The 19,419-nt window shown below is 35.4% G+C and overlaps 2 protein-coding genes across 2 annotated transcripts; both read left to right on the top strand.

Annotated features, from left to right (window-relative positions):
• The first annotated feature begins 829 nt into the window (after positions 1-829).
• On the top strand, positions 830-2,722 carry LOC136030762 (putative ankyrin repeat protein RF_0381). The gene has a single exon (XM_065709803.1). The coding sequence runs from the start codon at positions 830-832 to the stop codon at positions 2,720-2,722; it is 1,893 nt and encodes a 630-aa protein (XP_065565875.1).
• Positions 2,723-17,107: 14,385 nt separating this feature from the next.
• On the top strand, positions 17,108-19,197 carry LOC136030761 (putative ankyrin repeat protein RF_0381). Its single transcript, XM_065709802.1, has 2 exons — positions 17,108-17,939; positions 18,011-19,197. Exons 1-2 carry the CDS (start codon positions 17,108-17,110, stop codon positions 19,195-19,197), a joined length of 2,019 nt encoding a protein of 672 aa, XP_065565874.1.
• The last annotated feature ends 222 nt before the right edge of the window (positions 19,198-19,419 follow it).

Here is a 19,419-nt window from a genome sequence, read left to right as displayed (position 1 = left end):
TTGTAATCCCTTGTTAAAATTTATACAAATGTTTTTGCATTTACCAATTTTCTTGCTCTTTATGCAGTTTATTGTCTTTTCCTTCTGATATCTATTCACATTTGCAAATATTGTTTTAATTGCCAGTTCTTTGCTCTTTAAGTAATTTCATAAGAACTTCTCCATACATGAAAATCTTCAATTTTTCCATACGAGTGTGGCAACATCATCCCAATTCTTATGTATATAAAAATAATGTTATTCATGTAAATATTTTTCCAAACTTAACGAATTTTCTACAAATTTTGACCCATATAGATCTTTTTTTAAGCCAGAATATCCCAGGATGCCAATTTTCCCGTTAAAATATAACTTTTTTGAGAAAAAAATAAATAAATGCATTAATAAATGCTTAAATAATTGTTGTGCAAAATGAAGTACTTTTTCTCAAATGTTTAAACAAATCTGATTTTGTGAATTAAAACTACCATAATTCCTGAAAATTATCAAAAAGATAATTTTATTTCATCTCTGGGCTTAAATTTGGAATTGTCTGTGTAACCAAACTTTTCTTGGCCGAAGAACGAACCTAAACGTTTTCTTTAGTTCTCTAGTGAAAAAGAACAATTTAAAAACAATTATATATTTTTTAGTTGTAGGTTCAGAATTGAAGAGATTAGTATGTAAACTGCAAAAATATTTATGATATCTGAGTAATAATTTTAAATTTTTAATTCAAACTAAAAAAAAATACCTGAAAATTTTTAAATTAGTTTTGATTTTTGTTTGGTTTATCGAGCTCAACCTGTCACTTTATTGGTAAATCATTGAATTGGAAATTAAAATACTAATGCATCGAATACATAATTTGACTAAGAGATCACGGGCATATTGTGCTGAGAAAGAAAAATTACATTTGTATAAGCTGTTGATTTCAAATAGGACTAATGTAAATATCCTTAATTTATTTCACGACACACCCTTACACTTTGGAGCCAAAGGAAAATTAGGCGTTTGTAAGCTGTTGATTTCAAATGGTGCCAACGTAAATGCTTTAAACAAATTGAATCAAACCCCGTTACATTATGCTGCTGAGCTAGGAAAAGTAGCTACTTGTAAGTTTTTGATTTCAAAAGGTGCTAATATAAATGCCTTAGATCATTTGAATAACACAGCCTTACATTTTTCTGCTCAGCAAGGAAAGGTTAATGTTTGTAGGCTGCTTGTTTCACATGGTGCCAGAATAAATTGTGTAAGTAATTATGGGTTCACACCTTTACATGCATTGTGGATATCTGCACAACGTAGATATATATATGAAAGTTGTGAAAATAAATTTACCGGGGTTCAACGTAAAAGGTACATTTATGATTATCATCATCCGCTACTAAAGTCAGAGGAAGCTAAAAAAAGAAAATTATCTGTTTGTATGATGCTGATTTCAAACGGTGCCAACGTAAATGCCTTAAACTGTTTAAACGAAACCCCGTTAGACCTTGCTGCCATGCTAGGCTATGTAGATATTTGTAAGCTGCTGATTTCACATGGCACCAATATAAAGGCCTCAAACAATGTTAAACGATGGAAACCACCACCGTTAAACTGTGCTGCAGGTGATGGATACATAGCTATTTGTGATCTGCTGATATCAAATGGCGCTAATATACATTTGCTTGATGTTGGTGAAAAAACACCGTTACACTGCGCTGCTTCTAGAGGAAAAGTAGCTGTTTGTAGGCTACTGATTTCAAAAGGTGCCAACGTAAATGCCTTAAACTGGTTAAACGAAACCCCGTTAAACTGTGCTGCACGTGAAGGATACATAGCTATTTGTGATCTGCTGATATCAAATGGTGCCAATATACATTTACTCGGTCATGGTGATAACACACCGTTGCACTGGGCTGCTTCTGGAGGAAAAGTAGCTGTTTGTAAGCTACTGATTTCAAAGGGTGCCAATATAAATGCCGTCAATAAAATGAATATGACACCATTAGATTATACTATCCATGAAAATGAAAGCGCCATCGTGTATAGGAGTTTTTATTCGAGTGATTCTACCTGGTCAAGACAGGTTGATGTTTTCAAGCTGCTGGTGGAAAACGGCGCCAATATAAATAATTCTTGTTTTATGAATTGTGATACACCATTACACTTTGCTGTTAGACACCAACTACTTTCTGTTAGCAAGCTAATTATTTCAAAGGGTGTAGATGTAAACAGTTTAAACGGTAAAAATGAGACGCCCTTAATGCTATCTTTTTCAAAAAAATATGTTGCCTTAACGGAATATCTTCTTGAAAACAAAGCATCTTATTGTCCTGGAGGAAGAGAATATGGAAGGGATATATATTCTTCAATGCTTACTTGGCTAGTAAAAGAGGTTAGTTTAGAAAAGGCAATAACTAAGAAGTGGTTTTGGAGACTAGGTAACCTTATCTTTAAAACCTATGACTTCAGCGCATCTACTCTGAAATCGAGTTGCCGGAAAAGGATTAGGGAAGATGAACCTCATATCAAAATAGGCAATAATTTTAAAAATGTTCATATTCCAAAAACATTAAAAGAATACTTAATACACCTAGGGGAACTTGTAGATTTGTTTGAAGAAAATATCTGTGCAGAAATCTCATCTCAAGCTCAAGTTTTGTTTGAAGAAACCTCATCTGCAGAAACCTCCGCTCCTAGGAACAAAAAACGAAAACTGACGAATAAGGATGAACAAGTGAATAAGAAAGTCTAAAGTGAACAAATGATAATCTGCGTTTCATCTCTTATTGCTTCAAACAAGAAAAAGCCATAGGCTTTTCTTGTTTGGAACAATATAAATTCTTATTGGTTCAAACAATACAAATTCTTGTTCAACAAAACAAATTCTTGTTTGTGGCACAACAGGAACACGTGGGTGTCAGTATTTTTTTCATGCCCCAGCAAAAGGTTGTAACATACCTGCCATGCGTTGCTGTAGTGCTACACGCCCCAGAAACACGTATGAAAGGTGCAAACTTTTAACTGTGTAAAACTTGCGAATATACAATATTCTTCGCTGTTGTAAATGCTAATCGAATTGGGATTTACAATCTTTTAAATTTAAAAGGCAGATCCTTTATATATATCTATATTCACAGGTGGGACACAGGGGCACAACTACAATGGCGCGTAACTAATATGGCACGTAATGACTTACGCGCGTGGGGGGGGGGGCTTGTATATCTATATATATAAAAATAAGTTGTTTGTCTGTGTGTCTGTCTACTGACGTCATGTTTGTGTGTCGACTGACGTCATGTTTGTCAACTGACGTATCTATATCTATCTTCTATATATATAAAAACAAGTTGTCTGTGTGTCGAGTGACATCATGTCATCAGGTCGTCATGTCGTCATTATGACGATGACGTCAATAAAGGTATTTAAGACGTTCGTTCACGGAAAAATGTTTAACTGACGAACCTACAATGTCAACAGCCGAGGAAGCTGCTCAAAGACTCTATGCCAAAAAACTTGCTGCTGATAGAGAAAGTAAGAAAAGAAAGCGTGCCGAGGAATCACAAGAGCAACGCGAAACCAGACTTGCTGCTAAAAGAGAAAGTGAAAAAAGAAGGCTAAAAGTATTTAAGAAAATCGTTCAAAGACAAATTTTTAATTGTAAGAAGATCGTGGACGGAAAAAAGTTTAATTGTAAATTGACTGAAGAACCTACAATGGCAACAGCCGAGGAAACTGCTCAAAAGACAAATTTTTAATTGTAAGAAGATCGTGGAAGGAAAAATGTTTTATTGTAAAATGACTGAAGAACCTACAATGGCAACAGCCGAGGAAGCTGCTCAAAGAGTCTATGCCAAAAAACTTGCGGCTGATAGAGAAAGTAGGAAAAGAAAGCGTGCCGAGGAATCACAAGAACAGCAAGAAAACAGGCTTGCGGCTAAAGAACGCAAAACCGCATAGTTAGATGAAAATCCACCTGGACAGCGAGAGTCAAAACATATCAAAACTGAAAATGATAGCGATGATGATTGGGTTTGGGATTTTGACTTGGATAAGGTCATCAATGCCTACCAGATTTTAGTTAAAAAAACAAAGGTTCGGCGATATGTATTTCATAGTGACGCTGAAAAATAAAGAAGAAAAAGAAAACTGAAAAAAGAAAAAAGGTAAAAAACTAAAAAAAACTATTCAGAAAAACACTCAAAGTGAAATTACAGACCGGGACACAAATGACGACCGGGACAGAGGGAATATAAATGACGACCGGGACACTCAAAGAGAAATTACAGACTGGGAACAAATGACGACCGGGACACAGGGAATATAAATTACGACCAGGACACAGGTATTTCTCAAAGAGAAATGACAGACTCCGATACCGGGACACAAATGACGACCAGGACACAGGGAATATAAATGACGACCAGGACACAGGTATTTAAGAATATCGTTCAAACACAAATTTTTAATTGTAAAAAGATCGTTGAAAGAGAAATTTCTAATTGTAAAATGACTGAAGAACCTACAATGGCAACACCCAAGGAAGCTGCTCAAAACGAATGTATTCAAGCCGAAGTAGCTGAGCTGGTAAAGCGTTATGTTTCAGGTTCTAGGTCCGAGAGGCTCCAGGTTTGAACCTTGGCTTTAGCATTAATACAAAAGAAGAAAAAAACTAAAAAAGGTAAAAACTACAAAAAAAAGTAAAAAGAAAATACTAAAAAAAAACTAAAAAGGCTAAAAAAGCTAAAAAACTAAAAAAACAAACAAAAAAAGGTAAAAAACTAAAAACTAAATAAGAAAAAAACTAAAAAAAAAAACCTAAGAAAAAGGTAAAAACTACAAAAAAAACTAAAAAGAAAAAAAAACTAAAAACTAATAAAAAAACTAAAAAAACTAAAAACTGAAAAAAAAAGACTAAAAAAAGGAAAAAAATTGAAAAATAAAGGAGAAAAAGAAAACTAAAAGCCGGGACACAGGGAATATAAATGACGACCGGGACACTCAAAGAGAAATTACAGACTGGGGCACTGGGACACAAATAACGACCGGGAGATATAAATGACGACCGGGACACTCAAAGATAAATTACAGACCGGGACACAGGGACACAAATGACGACCGGGACACAGGGAATATAAATCTCGAACGGGACGCTCAAAGAGAAATTACAGACTGGGACACTGGGACACAAATGTCGACCGGAATACTGGGAATATAAATGACGACCGGGACACAGGGAATGTTCGATTAGCAATCACCATCAACAAAGCTCAAGGGCAATCATTAGAATAATGAGGTATAGATCTGAATACGGATCGTTTTTCCCATGGACAATTTTATGTTGCATGTTCAAGAGTCGGTAAACCTGACAATCTATTTATATACACATCAATGGGACATCGAAGAATGTTGTATATTCACAAGTTTTACGTCGTTAAAAACATAAATTGACTTTGCATCCAGTTGAACTTTATCCTTTTCAATCTTAGACATCGTGACGGATGAAAACTCGGAACAATCTATATATATAAAAATAAGTTGTCTGTGTGTGTGTGGGTCTGTCTGTCGGGTGACGTCATGTTTGTGTGTCGACTGACGTCATGTTTTCAACTGACGAAATTACAGACCGGGACATCGGGACACAAATGACGACCGGGATACCGGCACATAGGGAATATAAATGACGACACTCAAAGAGAAAGCGACCGGGGCAAAAGGAATGTTCGATATATCTATCTATATATATAAAAATAAGTTGTCTGTCTGTGTGTCTGTCTGTCTGTCTACTGACGTCATGTTTGTGTGTCGACTGACGTCATGTTTGTCAACTGACGTATCTATATCTATCTTCTATATATATAAAAACAAGTTGTCTGTGTGTCGAGTGACATCATGTCATCAGGTCGTCATGTCGTCATTATGACGATTACGTCAATAAAGGTATTTAAGACGTTCGTTCACGGAAAAATGATTAATTGTAAAATGACTGAAGAACCTACAATGTCAACAGCCGAGGAAGCTGCTCAAAGAGTCTATGCCAAAAAACTTGCTGCTGATAGAGAAAGTAAGAAAAGAAAGCGTGCCGAGGAATCACAAGAGCAACGCGAAACCAGACTTGCTGCTAAAAGAGAAAGTGAAAAAAGAAGGCTAAAAGTATTTAAGAAAATCGTTCAAAGACAAATTTTTAATTGTAAGAAGATCGTGGACGGAAAAAAGTTTAATTGTAAATTGACTGAAGAACCTACAATGGCAACAGCCGAGGAAACTGCTCAAAAGACAAATTTTTAATTGTAAGAAGATCGTGGAAGGAAAAATGTTTTATTGTAAAATGACTGAAGAACCTACAATGGCAACAGCCGAGGAAGCTGCTCAAAGAGTCTATGCCAAAAAACTTGCGGCTGATAGAGAAAGTAAGAAAAGAAAGCGTGCCGAGGAATCTCAAGAACAGCAAGAAAACAGGCTTGCGGCTGATAGAGAAAGTAAGAGAAGAAAGCGTGCCGAGGAATCACAAGAACAGCGAGAAAACAGGCTTGCGGCTGATAGAGAAGGTAAGAACAGAAAGCGTGCCGAGGAATCACAAGAGCAACGTGAAAACAGGCTTGCGGCTTCAAAAGATAATGCCAAAAGAAAGCGTGCCGAGGAATCAGAGCAACCTGAAAGTTATCGCCTGGCATTCAGGTACAGCCCAGTCGATGATTATAGCTTGAGTGGATGTGTTCAAATCGGGACTATGTCTAAAATTTGTTCCTGTTGCAAGGCCTTGAAATTCAATGGTGAAACAATGGGAATGTGTTGCGCCTCAGGAAAAGTTAAACTTCCTCTATTGACTGCACCACCAGAGCCATTGAAGACTTTCCTTACTGGAACTACGTCAGAATCTAAGCGTTTTTTGTCAAAAATCAGAAAATATAACTCATGTTTCCAAATGACGTCGTTTGGAGCCCAAATCGAAAATCCAGATCAATTTATGTCTACTTTCAAAGTAAAAGGGCAAATTTATCATAGAGCAGGGTCCCTTCTACCATTCTCAGGCGAGAATCATAAATTTTTACACTTGTACTTCATCAGTGATAGAAATTCTGAATTGAATGCACGTTGCGAAATTTCTCCCAACGTTGAAAGGACTATCGTTTCCCAATTGCAACATCTTTTCCACGAAAATAATAATTTAGTGCGTCTGTTCAAAACAGCCATCGATTTGATGCCTACTGATACGCATAAAATTGTTATTTCCACTGACAAAACGCCTCCTGGCCAACATGTGCGTAGATACAATGCTCCAACTATCGACGAAGTGGCAATCGTTATGGTCGGTGATCAGTTTTTACCTCGAGATATTATTCTTCATAAGCGAAACACTCAGTTGTTAAGAATTGCTGAAACTCATCGATGCTACAATGCCCTACAATATCCTATCACTTTTTGGGATGGAGCCGACGGCTATCACTTTAATATTAAATTGATGAATCCAGCCACTAACAAAGAAATGAATAAGAAATGCAGTGCAATGCATTATTATTCCTATAGACTAATGATTCGGCAGGATGAAGAAAATTATATTTTAAAATGCCGTGAATTGTTTCACCAATTCGTCGTTGATATGTATGCTAAAATTGAATCAGAACGTTTGCTATATATCCGCCTGAATCAGACCAAGCTCCACTCTGAACAATACATTCATTTGCGAGATGCAGTTATAAATGACGGTAATATCACAAACGTTGGAAGATTAACAATTTTACCTTCGTCATATGCTGGCAGTCCCCGTCATATGCATGAATATGCTCAAGATGCTATTGCGTATGTTCGTCTCTATGGTCGTCCAGATATTACATTTACATGTAATCAATCTTGGGACGAGATACTGCAGCTTTTACTTCAAGGACAATCAGCGGTTCATAGACATGACATTACGGCCCGTGTCTTCCGGCAAAAGTTGAAATCACTGATAAACTACATAGTAAAACTTGAAGTGTTTGGGTCAGTGCGATGCTGGATGTACTCAGTGGAATGGCAAAAACGAGGTTTGCCACACGCACATATACTAATCTGGCTACATAAAAAAATTACTTCGAACGAAATTGATGATGTGATTTCCGCTGAAATACCTGATGAAAATGTCGATAAGGGGTTACATGATATTATTGTAAAAAATATGATACATGGACCTTGCGGTGCACTGAACGAAAATTAACCATGCATGGCCAAAGGAAGGTGCACAAAGCAATATCCTCGACTTTTAGTTTCCAACACAATTACTGGCAATGATGGTTACCCACAATATAGAAGAAGATCTACTGAAGATCGCGGTAAAACAGCAATAATAAAGAACCGTAACGGTACCACCATCGAAGTAGATAACCAGTGGGTTGTTCCATATTCCCCATTATTATCAAAAACATTTAATGCACACATAAACGCTGAATACTGTAACTCCGTAAAGGCAATCAAATACATATGTAAATACGTCAACAAAGGCAGTGAAATGGCAGTTTTTGGCTTGCATCCCGAAATCAAAGATATCGACGAAATCGTACAATATCAGGCTGGAAGATACATAAGCAGTAATGAAGCTGTTTGGTGATTTCTTTCATTTCCGATACATGAATGTAGTCCAGCTGTTGTTCACTTAGCGGTACATTTACATAATGGTCAACGTGTTTATTTCTCGGAACCCAACGTGCAACAAAGAGCCCTGAATCCACCGGATACAAAGTTAACCGCTTTCTTTTCGCTTTGCAAAAATGATTCTTTTGCAAAAAAACTGCTGTATACTGAAGTGCCTTCGTATTACACGTGGAATACTAAAAATAAAGTATTTGAACGTCGAAAACAGGGTAAGTCAGTCGACGGCCAACCTACCATCTTCAAAGATACCACGATAGGAAGACTCTACACCGTTCACCCCAATCAACATGAATGCTTCTTTCTACGCCTGCTTTTGGTGAATATGCCCGGTCCGACATCCTTTGAGTATTTGAGGACGTAAATGGTACTATACATGACACTTACCGTAGTGCATGCCAAGCTCTGAATTTATTGGAGAATGACCAACACTGGGATAACTGCATCAATGACGCGTGCGAAACGTCAACCCCAAGTCAAATTCGTGCATTGTTTGGCATCATTTTAACAACTTGCTTTCCATCAGCTCCTACAGAGTTATGGGAAAAATATAAGTCAAAAATGTCCGAAGATATACTCCATCGAAAACAGTTAGAGACGTCAGATATGACTTTTGATTTTACATCAGAAATTTATAACTACACTTTAGTTGTTATAGAAGATTTGTGCGTACGTATGGCAAACAAACCTCTTCAAGATTTAGGAATGGCTTCACCAAACCGTATCGCTGCTGTTTCGACATGTGTAGAATTGGATCATGAACAAAGTTTCAGTACGAGTGATCTATTGTCGTATGTACAAAATAAAATTTCCAAGTTAACGTCGGAACAAAAAGACATTTATGATACGATAATGCATTGTGTCGATAACAACGTTGGTGAAATTTTCTTTTTGGATGCTCCAGGAGGTACTGGTAAAACGTTTGTGATAAAACTGATTCTGGCATCAATTCGATCAAAAAATGATATAGCGTTGGCAATTGCGTCGTCTGGAATAGCCGCAACATTGCTGCCTGGTGGAAGAACTGCTTCTTCCGCTTTGAAATTGCCTCTGAACTTGCATTCTACAGAAACTCCCACGTGCAATATTTCCAAATCATCTGGGATGGGTAAAGTATTGCAGCAATGCAAACTTATTATTTGGGATGAGTGCACAATGGCACACAAAAAATCGCTCGAGGCTCCGGATCAATGCTTGAAAGATTTGCGAGGGAAGTCGAAACCCTTTGGCAGCACATTAATATTGCTTGCGGGAGATTTCAGGCAAACATTACCTATAATACCTATATCAACTCCTGCAGACGAAATGAATGCTTGCCTGAAAAATTCTAATTTATGGGCACACGTAAAAACATTAAAATTAACTACAAATATGCGTGTCCGATTGCAAAATGATGACTCTGGTCAAACATTTTCAGATCAATTGCTGGCAATGGGAAACGGAAAGCTCCCAGTAGACTCAATTTCAGGACGTATACAACTACCTGCTGATTTCTGTAATTTAGTGACGTCCAAAAATGAATTGATTGAAAAAGTATTTCCGAATATTCTAAAAAATTATAAAAATAATAAATGGCTAAGTGAAAGAGCGATTCTCGCACCCAAAAATATAGACGTCCACGAAATCAACAATATTGTTATGACCAAGATTCGAGACCAGGCAGTCCTTTACAAGTCAGTCGACACAGTTTTGGAACCAAATGAAGCGGTTAATTATCCATCTGAATTTTTAAAATCCGTGGATCTTTCAGGGTTTCCACCACACGTGCTACAACTAAAAATAGGCGTACCAATAATACTTTTAAGAAATATCAACCCACCAAAGCTTTGCAATGGCACGCGACTTGCCATAAAAAAACAATGGAAAACCTAATAGAGGCCACAATCTTGACAGGGCCTTTTGAGGGTGAGGCTGTTCTTATTCCTCGCATTCCCATGATTCCAAAGGATCTGCCTTTTCAATTGAAAAGATTGCAATTCCCAATTCGATTAGCATTTGCAATCACCATTAACAAAGCTCAAGGTCAATCATTAGAAAAATGTGGTATAGACCTCAATACTGATTGTTTTTCCCATGGACAATTGTACGTTGCATGTTCGAGGGTCGGTAAACCTGACAATTTATTTATATGCAGCGACAATTGGACAGCGAAGAATGTTGTATATTCGCAAGTTTTACGCAGTTAATTTGTATTGTATCTATCTATCTATCTATCTATATAAAAACGAGTTGTGTGTATGCATGTTTGTTTGTTTGTAAAAAGAGCGTTTGCATATGACGTCATTATTAGTACATACGGCTTTGTATATGGACAGACAATGGGAAAGCCAAGAATGTTGTATATTCGCAATTTTTAAGTAGTTTGAAACACATATATAAATCTATCTATATTCACAGTAGGGACACAGGGACACAACTACAATGGTGCGTAACTAATATGGCGCGTAACGACTTACGCGCGCGGGGGGGCTCGGGGGGGCGCGAAGCGCCCCACCAACTAGGTGTTGGGGTGGCGCGAAGCGCCACCCCAACAGCTAGTATATATATATATATACTATATATATTTAGTATATATATAGTATATATATATAGTATATATATATAGTATATAGTATATATATATAGTATATATATATATATCCCATGTCCCACCTGTGAATATATATATATATATATATATATATATATATATATATATATATATATATATATATATATATATATATATATATATATATATATATATATATATATATATATATGTTTTTAACTACGTAAAACTTGCGAATATACAACATTCTTTGCTGTCCCATCGTCTGTGCATATAAATAGATTGTCAGGTTTACCGACTCTTGAACATGCAACGCATAATGGTCCATGGGAAAACAATCCGTATTAAGATCTATACCTCATGATTCTATTGATTGCCCTTGAGCTTTGTTGATGGTGATTGCTAATCGACCATTTCCTTTGTTGCCGTCGTCATTTATATATCCCCCTGTGCCCCCAGCGTCCCCGTTGTAGTTGTGTCCCTGTGTCCGGGTCGTCATTTATATTCCCTGTGTCCCCGTCGTCATTTGTGTCCCGGTGTCCCAGTCTGTGATTTCTATTTGAGTGTCCCGGGCGTCATTTATATTCGTCAGGATATTGTAGGGAATCGTAGCATCGATGAGTTTAAGCAATTCTTGTCAACTGATTGTTTCGCCTATAAAGAATATTATCTCGAGGTAAGAACTGATCACCGACCACAACGATTGCCACTTTGTTGATAGTTGCGTATCAGGAGGCATCAATTCGATTGCTGTTTTTAAGCAGAAGCACTAAATTATTATTTTTGTGGAAAAGATGATATATATAAATATATATATATATATATATATATTTTCTTTTTAGTTTTTTTGTAGTTTTTACCTTTTTTAAATTTTTTCTTCTTTTGTATTAATGCTAAAGCCAAGGTTCAAACCTGGAGCCTCTCGGACCTAGAACCTGAAACATAACGCTTTACCAACTCAGCTACTTCGGCGTGAATACATTCGTTTTGAGCAGCTTCCTCGGGTGTTGCCATTGTTGTCCTGGTCGTCATTTATATTGCCTGTGTCCCGGTCGTCATTTGTGTCCCAGTATCCCAGTCTGTAATTTCTCCTTGATTGTCCCGGTCGTTATTTATATTCCCTCTGTCCCGGTCGTCATTTGTGTCCCGGTCTGTAATTTCTCTTTGAGTATTTTTTCTTTTTAGTATTTTTTAGTTTTTTACATTTTTTCTTTTTTCAGTTTTCTTTTTCTTCTTTATTTTTCAGCTTCACTATGAAATACATATCGCCGAACCTTTGTTTTTTTAACTAAAATCTGGTAGGCATTGATGACCTTATCCAAGTCAAGATCCCAAACCCAATCATCATGGCTATCATTTTCAGTTTTGATGTTTTGACTCTCGCTGTCCAGGTGGATCTTCATCTAACTGCGCGGTTTTGCGTTCTTTAGCCTCAAGCCTGTTTCCTTGCTGTTCTTTTGATTCCTCGGCACGCTTTCTTTTCTGACTTTCTCTATCAGCAGCAAGTTTTTTTGCATAGACTCTTTGAGCATCTTCATCGGCTTTTGCCATTGTAAGTTCATCAGTCATTTTAAACTTAAACATTAATAGATTTCTACGTGAACATATGTCTTAAATATCTTTAATGACGTCACCGTCATAATAAAAATGACGACAACTAACTTCATGACGCCAGTCGACACAGAAACATGACGTCACCTGATCCACAGACAGACAACTAATTTTGATATATATAGATAGATATAATTCTAAAATTGTCAGGTAATTTTCTATTTTGAAATAAAAACTAAAAATTATTGCTCAGACAACATAAATATTTTTGATATTTACATAATAGCTTTAGTGGTTCTGGACTGAAAACTAAATATGCTAATCAAATTGGGAATTGCAATCTTTTAGGTTGAAAAGGCAGATCCATTGGAATCATGAGAATGCGTGGAATAAGAAAAGCCTCACCCTCAAAAGGCCCTGTCAAGATTGTTGCCTCTATTACGTTATAACAGACATAACACGTCATTTGTGTCCCGGTGTCCCGGTCTGTAGTTTCGTTAGTCGACAAACATGACGTCAGACGACAAACAACTTCATGACGACATACAGCTCAATCCTTATAATGACGTCAGTCGACAAACATGACGTCAGTCGACACACAAACATGACGTCAGTCGACAGACAGACAAACAACTTATTTATATATATATATAATATATATATATATATATATATATACTAGCTGTTGGGGTGGCGCTTCGCGCCCCCCAAGCCCCTCCGCGCGCGTAAGTCGTTACGCGCCATATTAGTTACGCGCCATTGTAATTGTGTCCCTGTGTCCCACCTGTGAATATAGATAGATTTATATATGTGTTTCAAACTACGTAAAAATTGCGAATTTCCCACTACTGGGAGCTTTCCGTTTCCAATTGCCAGCAATTGATCTGAAAATGTTTGACCAGAGTCATCGTTACAGAGACAGACAACTTATTTATATATATATATATATATATATATATATATATATATATATATATATATATATATATATATATATATATATATATATATATATATATATATATATATTTTCTTTTTAGTTTTTTTGTAGTTTTTACCTTTTTTAGTTTGTTTCTTCTTTTGTATTAATGCTAAAGCCAAGGTTTAAACCTGGAGCCTCTCGGACCTAGAACCTGAAACATAACGCTTTACCAACTCAGCTACTTCGGCTTGAATACATTCGTTTTGAGCAGCTTCCTCGGGTGTTGCCATTGTAGGTTCTTCAGTCATTTTATAATTAGAAATTTCTCTTTCAACGGTCTTCTTACAATTAAAAATTTGTCTTTGAACGATATTCTTAAATACCTGTGTCCTGGTCGTCATTTATATTCCCTGTGTCCCGGTCGTCATTTGTGTCCCGGTATCCCAGTCTGTAATTTCTCTTTGAGTGTCCCGGTCGTTATTTATATTCCCTCTGTCCCGGTCTGTAATTTCTCTTTGAGTGTTTTTTCTTTTTAGTATTTTTTAGTTTTTTACATTTTTTCTTTTTTCAGTTTTCTTTTTCTTCTTTATTTTTCAGCGTGTCCTGGTCGTCATTTATATTCCCTGTGTCCCGGTCGTCATGTTTTTTACAATTTTTCTTTTTTCAGTTTTCTTTTTCTTCTTTATTTTTCAGCTTCACTATGAAATACATATCGCCGAACCTTTGTTTTTTTTAACTAAAATCTTTTAGACATTGATGACCTTATCCAAGTCAAAATCCCAAACCCAATCATCATCGCTATCATTTTCAGTTTTGATATGTTTTGACTCTCGCTGTCCAGGTGGATCTTCATCTAACTGCGCGGTTTTGTGTTCTTTAGCCTCAAGCCTGTTTCCTTGCTGTTCTTTTGATTCCTCGGCACGCTTTCTTTTCTGAATTTCTCTATCAGCAGCAAGTTTTTTGGCATAGACTCTTTGAGCATCTTCATCGGCTTTTGCCATTGTAAGTTCATCAGTCATTTTAAACTTAAACATTAATAGATTTCTACGTGAACATATATGTCTTAAATATCTTTAATGACGTCACCGTCATAGCAAAAATGACGACAACTAACTTCATGACGTCAGCCGACACAGAAACATGACGTCACCGGATCCAAAGACAGACAGACAACTTATTTTTATATAGATAGATATATATATATATATATATATATATATATATATATATATATATATATATATATATATATATATATATATATATATATATATATATATATATATATATATATATATATATATATATATATCTTGGTATATTCTTCACAGGTGGGACACAGGGACACAACTACAATGGCGCGTAACTAATATGGCGCGTAACGACATACGCGTTGTCTTCGAACAACAGACAATTTAAGACAATTTGCTGTCTTTTCAAACTAATGTTTTTCAAAGATATTTAATTGTCAGAAGAAATCTGATTTCTAACAACGATATCTACTAGGCTTCAAACTTTTGGTTTTCTTTCTTAAAGTTTTTGAAATGTTGTAGCTCCTTGTCAAAATACATTCAAATATTTTTGCAATTACCAGCCACCGAGACCCAGCATTTGGAACGCGTCGGGCTTCTAAATATGAATTCTTATTGTTGCTTGTCTTCAAACCACATGCAATTTGAGACAGTTTGATTTCTTTTCATACAAATGTCTTTTCAAAGATATTTGATTGTTGAAAGAAGTCCGATTTCTAACAACGATATTTACTAGACTTCAGTCTTTTGGTTTTCTTTTTTAAGGTTTTCGAATTGTTTTAACCCCTTGTCAAAATATATACAAATATTTTTGGAATTACCAGCCACCGGGTCCTGGCATTCGGCATGCGGCAGGCTTCTATATATGGATTCTCATTGTCGCATGTCTTCAAAACACAGAAAATTTGCTGTTTTTCATACTAAAGTCTTTTCAAAGATGTTTCATTATTAAAACAAATCCAATTTCTAACAACAATATCTACAAGGCTTCTAACTTTTGGTTTTCGTTTTTAAAGTTTCTGAATTATTGTAATCCCTTGTTAAAATATATGCAAATATTATCTTATTTCTTGCTCTTTGTGCAATTTAATGTATTTTCATATTATTGGTTTTCAAAGATATTTTATTATTAAAGAAAATCCAATTTCTCTCAAAGATTTCAACTAATCTTTAAACTTTTAGTTTTCTTTTTAAGGTTTTTGTTGTAATGCCTCGTCAAAATCGAGAATCATTATTTGTAGGAATTATAAACTTTTGTTTTTTGGGCCTTCCTACTGACATTGTAAAGCTGGTTGCGTTCAAACATGTAAGGTTTATCTGGTGGTGAGTTGATTCTATCCAAAAAAAAATAATAATAAATTTTAAATTTTCATGTTTATCTAGTTCGAATTAAAACATTAAAATTAATGCTAAGGCATTGTAAATATTTTTTTAATGTATATAATAGCTTTGGCGATTCTGAACGGAACTAAAAAACTCTTTCAACTTTTTTTCCATGTCTTAAAAAAATATTATTCATACTTATATGACAAGAAATTCGGTACTGATGTTTTTTTAACAGCGATTTCTACTAAGCTTCAATCTACCGGTTTTCTTTGTTAAGGTTTTTGAATTGTTGTAATCCCTTGTTAAAATTTACACAAATATTTTTGCAGTTACCATTTTTCTCGCTCTTTATGCAGTTTATTTTCTTTTCCTTCTGATATCTATTCACATATATTTGACTAAATATATGCAAATATTGTATTAATTGCCAGTTCTTTACTCTTTAAGTAATTTCATAAGAACTTCTCAATACATGAAAATCTTCAATTTTTCCACACGAGTGTGGCAACATCATCCCAATTCTTATGTATATAAAAATAATGTTATTCATGTAAATATTTTTCCAAACTTAACGAATTTTCTACAAATTTTGACCCATATAGATCTTTTTTTAAGCCAGAATATCCCAGGATGCCAATTTTCCCGTTAAAATATAACTTTTTTGAGAAAAAAATAAATAAATGCATTAATAAATGCTTAAATAATTGTTGTGCAAAATGAAGTACTTTTTCTCAAATGTTTAAACAAATCTGATTTTGTGAATTAAAACTACCATAATTCCTGAAAATTATCAAAAAGATAATTTTATTTCATCTCTGGGCTTAAATTTGGAATTGTCTGTGTAACCAAACTTTTCTTGGCCGAAGAACGAACCTAAACGTTTTCTATATTTCTCTAGTGAAAAAGAACAGTTTAAAATAAATTTTATATTTTTTAGTTGTAGGTTCAGAATTGAAGAGATTAGTATGTAAACTGCAAAAATATTTATGATATCTGAGTAATAATTTTAAATTTTTAATTCAAACTAAAAAAAAATACCTGAAAATTTTTAAATTAGTTTTGATTTTTGTTTGGTTTATCGAGCTCAACCTGTCACTTTATTGGTAAATCATTGAATTGGAAATTAAAATACTAATGCATCGAATACATAATTTGACTAAGAGATCACGGGCATATTGTGCTGAGAAAGAAAAATTACATTTGTATAAGCTGTTGATTTCAAATAGGACTAATGTAAATATCCTTAATTTATTTCACGACACACCCTTACACTTTGGAGCCAAAGGAAAATTAGGCGTTTGTAAGCTGTTGATTTCAAATGGTGCCAACGTAAATGCTTTAAACAAATTGAATCAAACCCCGTTACATTATGCTGCTGAGCTAGGAAAAGTAGCTACTTGTAAGATTTTGATTTCAAAAGGTGCTAATATAAATGCCTTAGATCATTTGAATAACACAGCCTTACATTTTTCTGCTCAGCAAGGAAAGGTTAATGTTTGTAGGCTGCTTGTTTCACATGGTGCCAGAATAAATTGTGTAAGTAATTATGGGTTCACACCTTTACATGCATTGTGTATATCTGCACAACGTAGATATATATATGAAAGTTGTGAAAATAAATTTACCGGGGTTCAACGTAAAAGGTACATTTATGATTATCATCATCCGCTACTAAAGTCAGAGGAAGCTAAAAAAAGAAAATTATCTGTTTGTATGATGCTGATTTCAAACGGTGCCAACGTAAATGCCTTAAACTGTTTAAACGAAACCCCGTTAGACCTTGCTGCCATGCTAGGCTATGTAGATATTTGTAAGCTGCTGATTTCACATGGCACCAATATAAAGGCCTCAAACAATGTTAAACAATGGAAACCACCACCGTTAAACTGTGCTGCAGGTGATGGATACATAGCTATTTGTGATCTGCTGATATCAAATGGCGCTAATATACATTTGCTTGATGTTGGTGAAAAACACCGTTACACTGCGCTGCTTCTAGAGGAAAAGTAGCTGTTTGTAGGCTACTGATTTCAAAAGGTGCCAACGTAAATGCCTTAAACTGGTTAAACGAAACCCCGTTAAACTGTGCTGCACGTGAAGGATACATAGCTATTTGTGATCTGCTGATATCAAATGGTGCCAATATACATTTACTCGGTCATGGTGATAACACACCGTTACACTGGGCTGCTTCTGGAGGAAAAGTAGCTGTTTGTAAGCTACTGATTTCAAAAGGTGCCAACGTAAATGCCTTAAACTGGTTAAACGAAACCCCGTTAAACTGTGCTGCACGTGAAGGATACATAGCTATTTGTGATCTGCTGATATCAAATGGTGCCAATATACATTTACTCGGTCATGGTGATAACACACCGTTACACTGGGCTGCTTCTGGAGGAAAAGTAGCTGTTTGTAAGCTACTGATTTCAAAGGGTGCCAATATAAATGCCGTCAATAAAATGAATATGACACCATTAGATTATACTATCCATGAAAATGAAAGCGCCATCGTGTATAGGAGTTTTTATTCGAGTGATTCTACCTGGTCAAGACAGGTTGATGTTTTCAAGCTGCTGGTGGAAAACGGCGCCAATATAAATAATTCTTGTTTTATGAATTGTGATACACCATTACACTTTGCTGTTAGACACCAACTACTTTCTGTTAGCAAGCTAATTATTTCAAAGGGTGTAGATGTAAACAGTTTAAACGGTAAAAATGAGACGCCCTTAATGCTATCTTTTTCAAAAAAATATGTTGCCTTAACGGAATATCTTCTTGAAAATAAAGCATCTTATTGTCCTGGAGGAAGAGACTATGGAAGGGATATATATTCTTCAATGCTTACTTGGCTAGTAAAAGAGGTTAGTTTAGAAAAGGCAATAACTAAGAAGTGGTTTTGGAGACTAGGTAACCTTATCTTTAAAACCTATGACTTCAGCGCATCTACTCTGAAATCGAGTTGCCGGAAAAGGATTAGGGAAGATGAACCTCATATCAAAATAGGCAATAATTTTAAAAATGTTCATATTCCAAAAACATTAAAAGAATACTTAATACACCTAGGGGAACTTGTAGATTTGTTTGAAGAAAATATCTGTGCAGAAATCTCATCTCAAGCTCAAGTTTTGTTTGAAGAAACCTCATCTGCAGAAACCTCCGCTCCTAGGAACAAAAAACGAAAACTGACGAATAAGGATGAACAAGTGAATAAGAAAGTCTAAAGTGAACAAATGATAATCTGAGTTTCATCTCTTATTGTTTCAATCAAGAAAAAGCCATAGGCTTTTCTTGTTTGGAACAATTTAAATTCTTATTGGTTCAAACAATACAAATTCTTGTTCAACAAAACAAATTCTTGTTTGTGGCACAACAGGAACACGTGGGAGTCAGTATTTTTTTCATGCCCCAGCAAAAGGTTGTAACATACCTGCCATGCGTTGCTG

The sequence above is a fragment of the Artemia franciscana genome, chromosome 9, assembly GCF_032884065.1.
Source record: "Artemia franciscana chromosome 9, ASM3288406v1, whole genome shotgun sequence".
Lineage (NCBI taxonomy): Eukaryota > Metazoa > Arthropoda > Branchiopoda > Anostraca > Artemiidae > Artemia > Artemia franciscana.
This window is presented reverse-complemented; position numbering and strand designations above follow the sequence as displayed.

Coding starts and splice junctions, on each gene's coding strand:
- LOC136030761 (XM_065709802.1), top strand. CDS start 17,108: ATGCATCGAATACATAATTTGACTAAGAGATCACGGGCATATTGTGCT. Junction 17,940..18,010: donor TATACATTTGCTTGATGTTG/GTGAAAAACACC, acceptor TGATTTCAAAAG/GTGCCAACGTAAATGCCTTA.
- LOC136030762 (XM_065709803.1), top strand. CDS start 830: ATGCATCGAATACATAATTTGACTAAGAGATCACGGGCATATTGTGCT.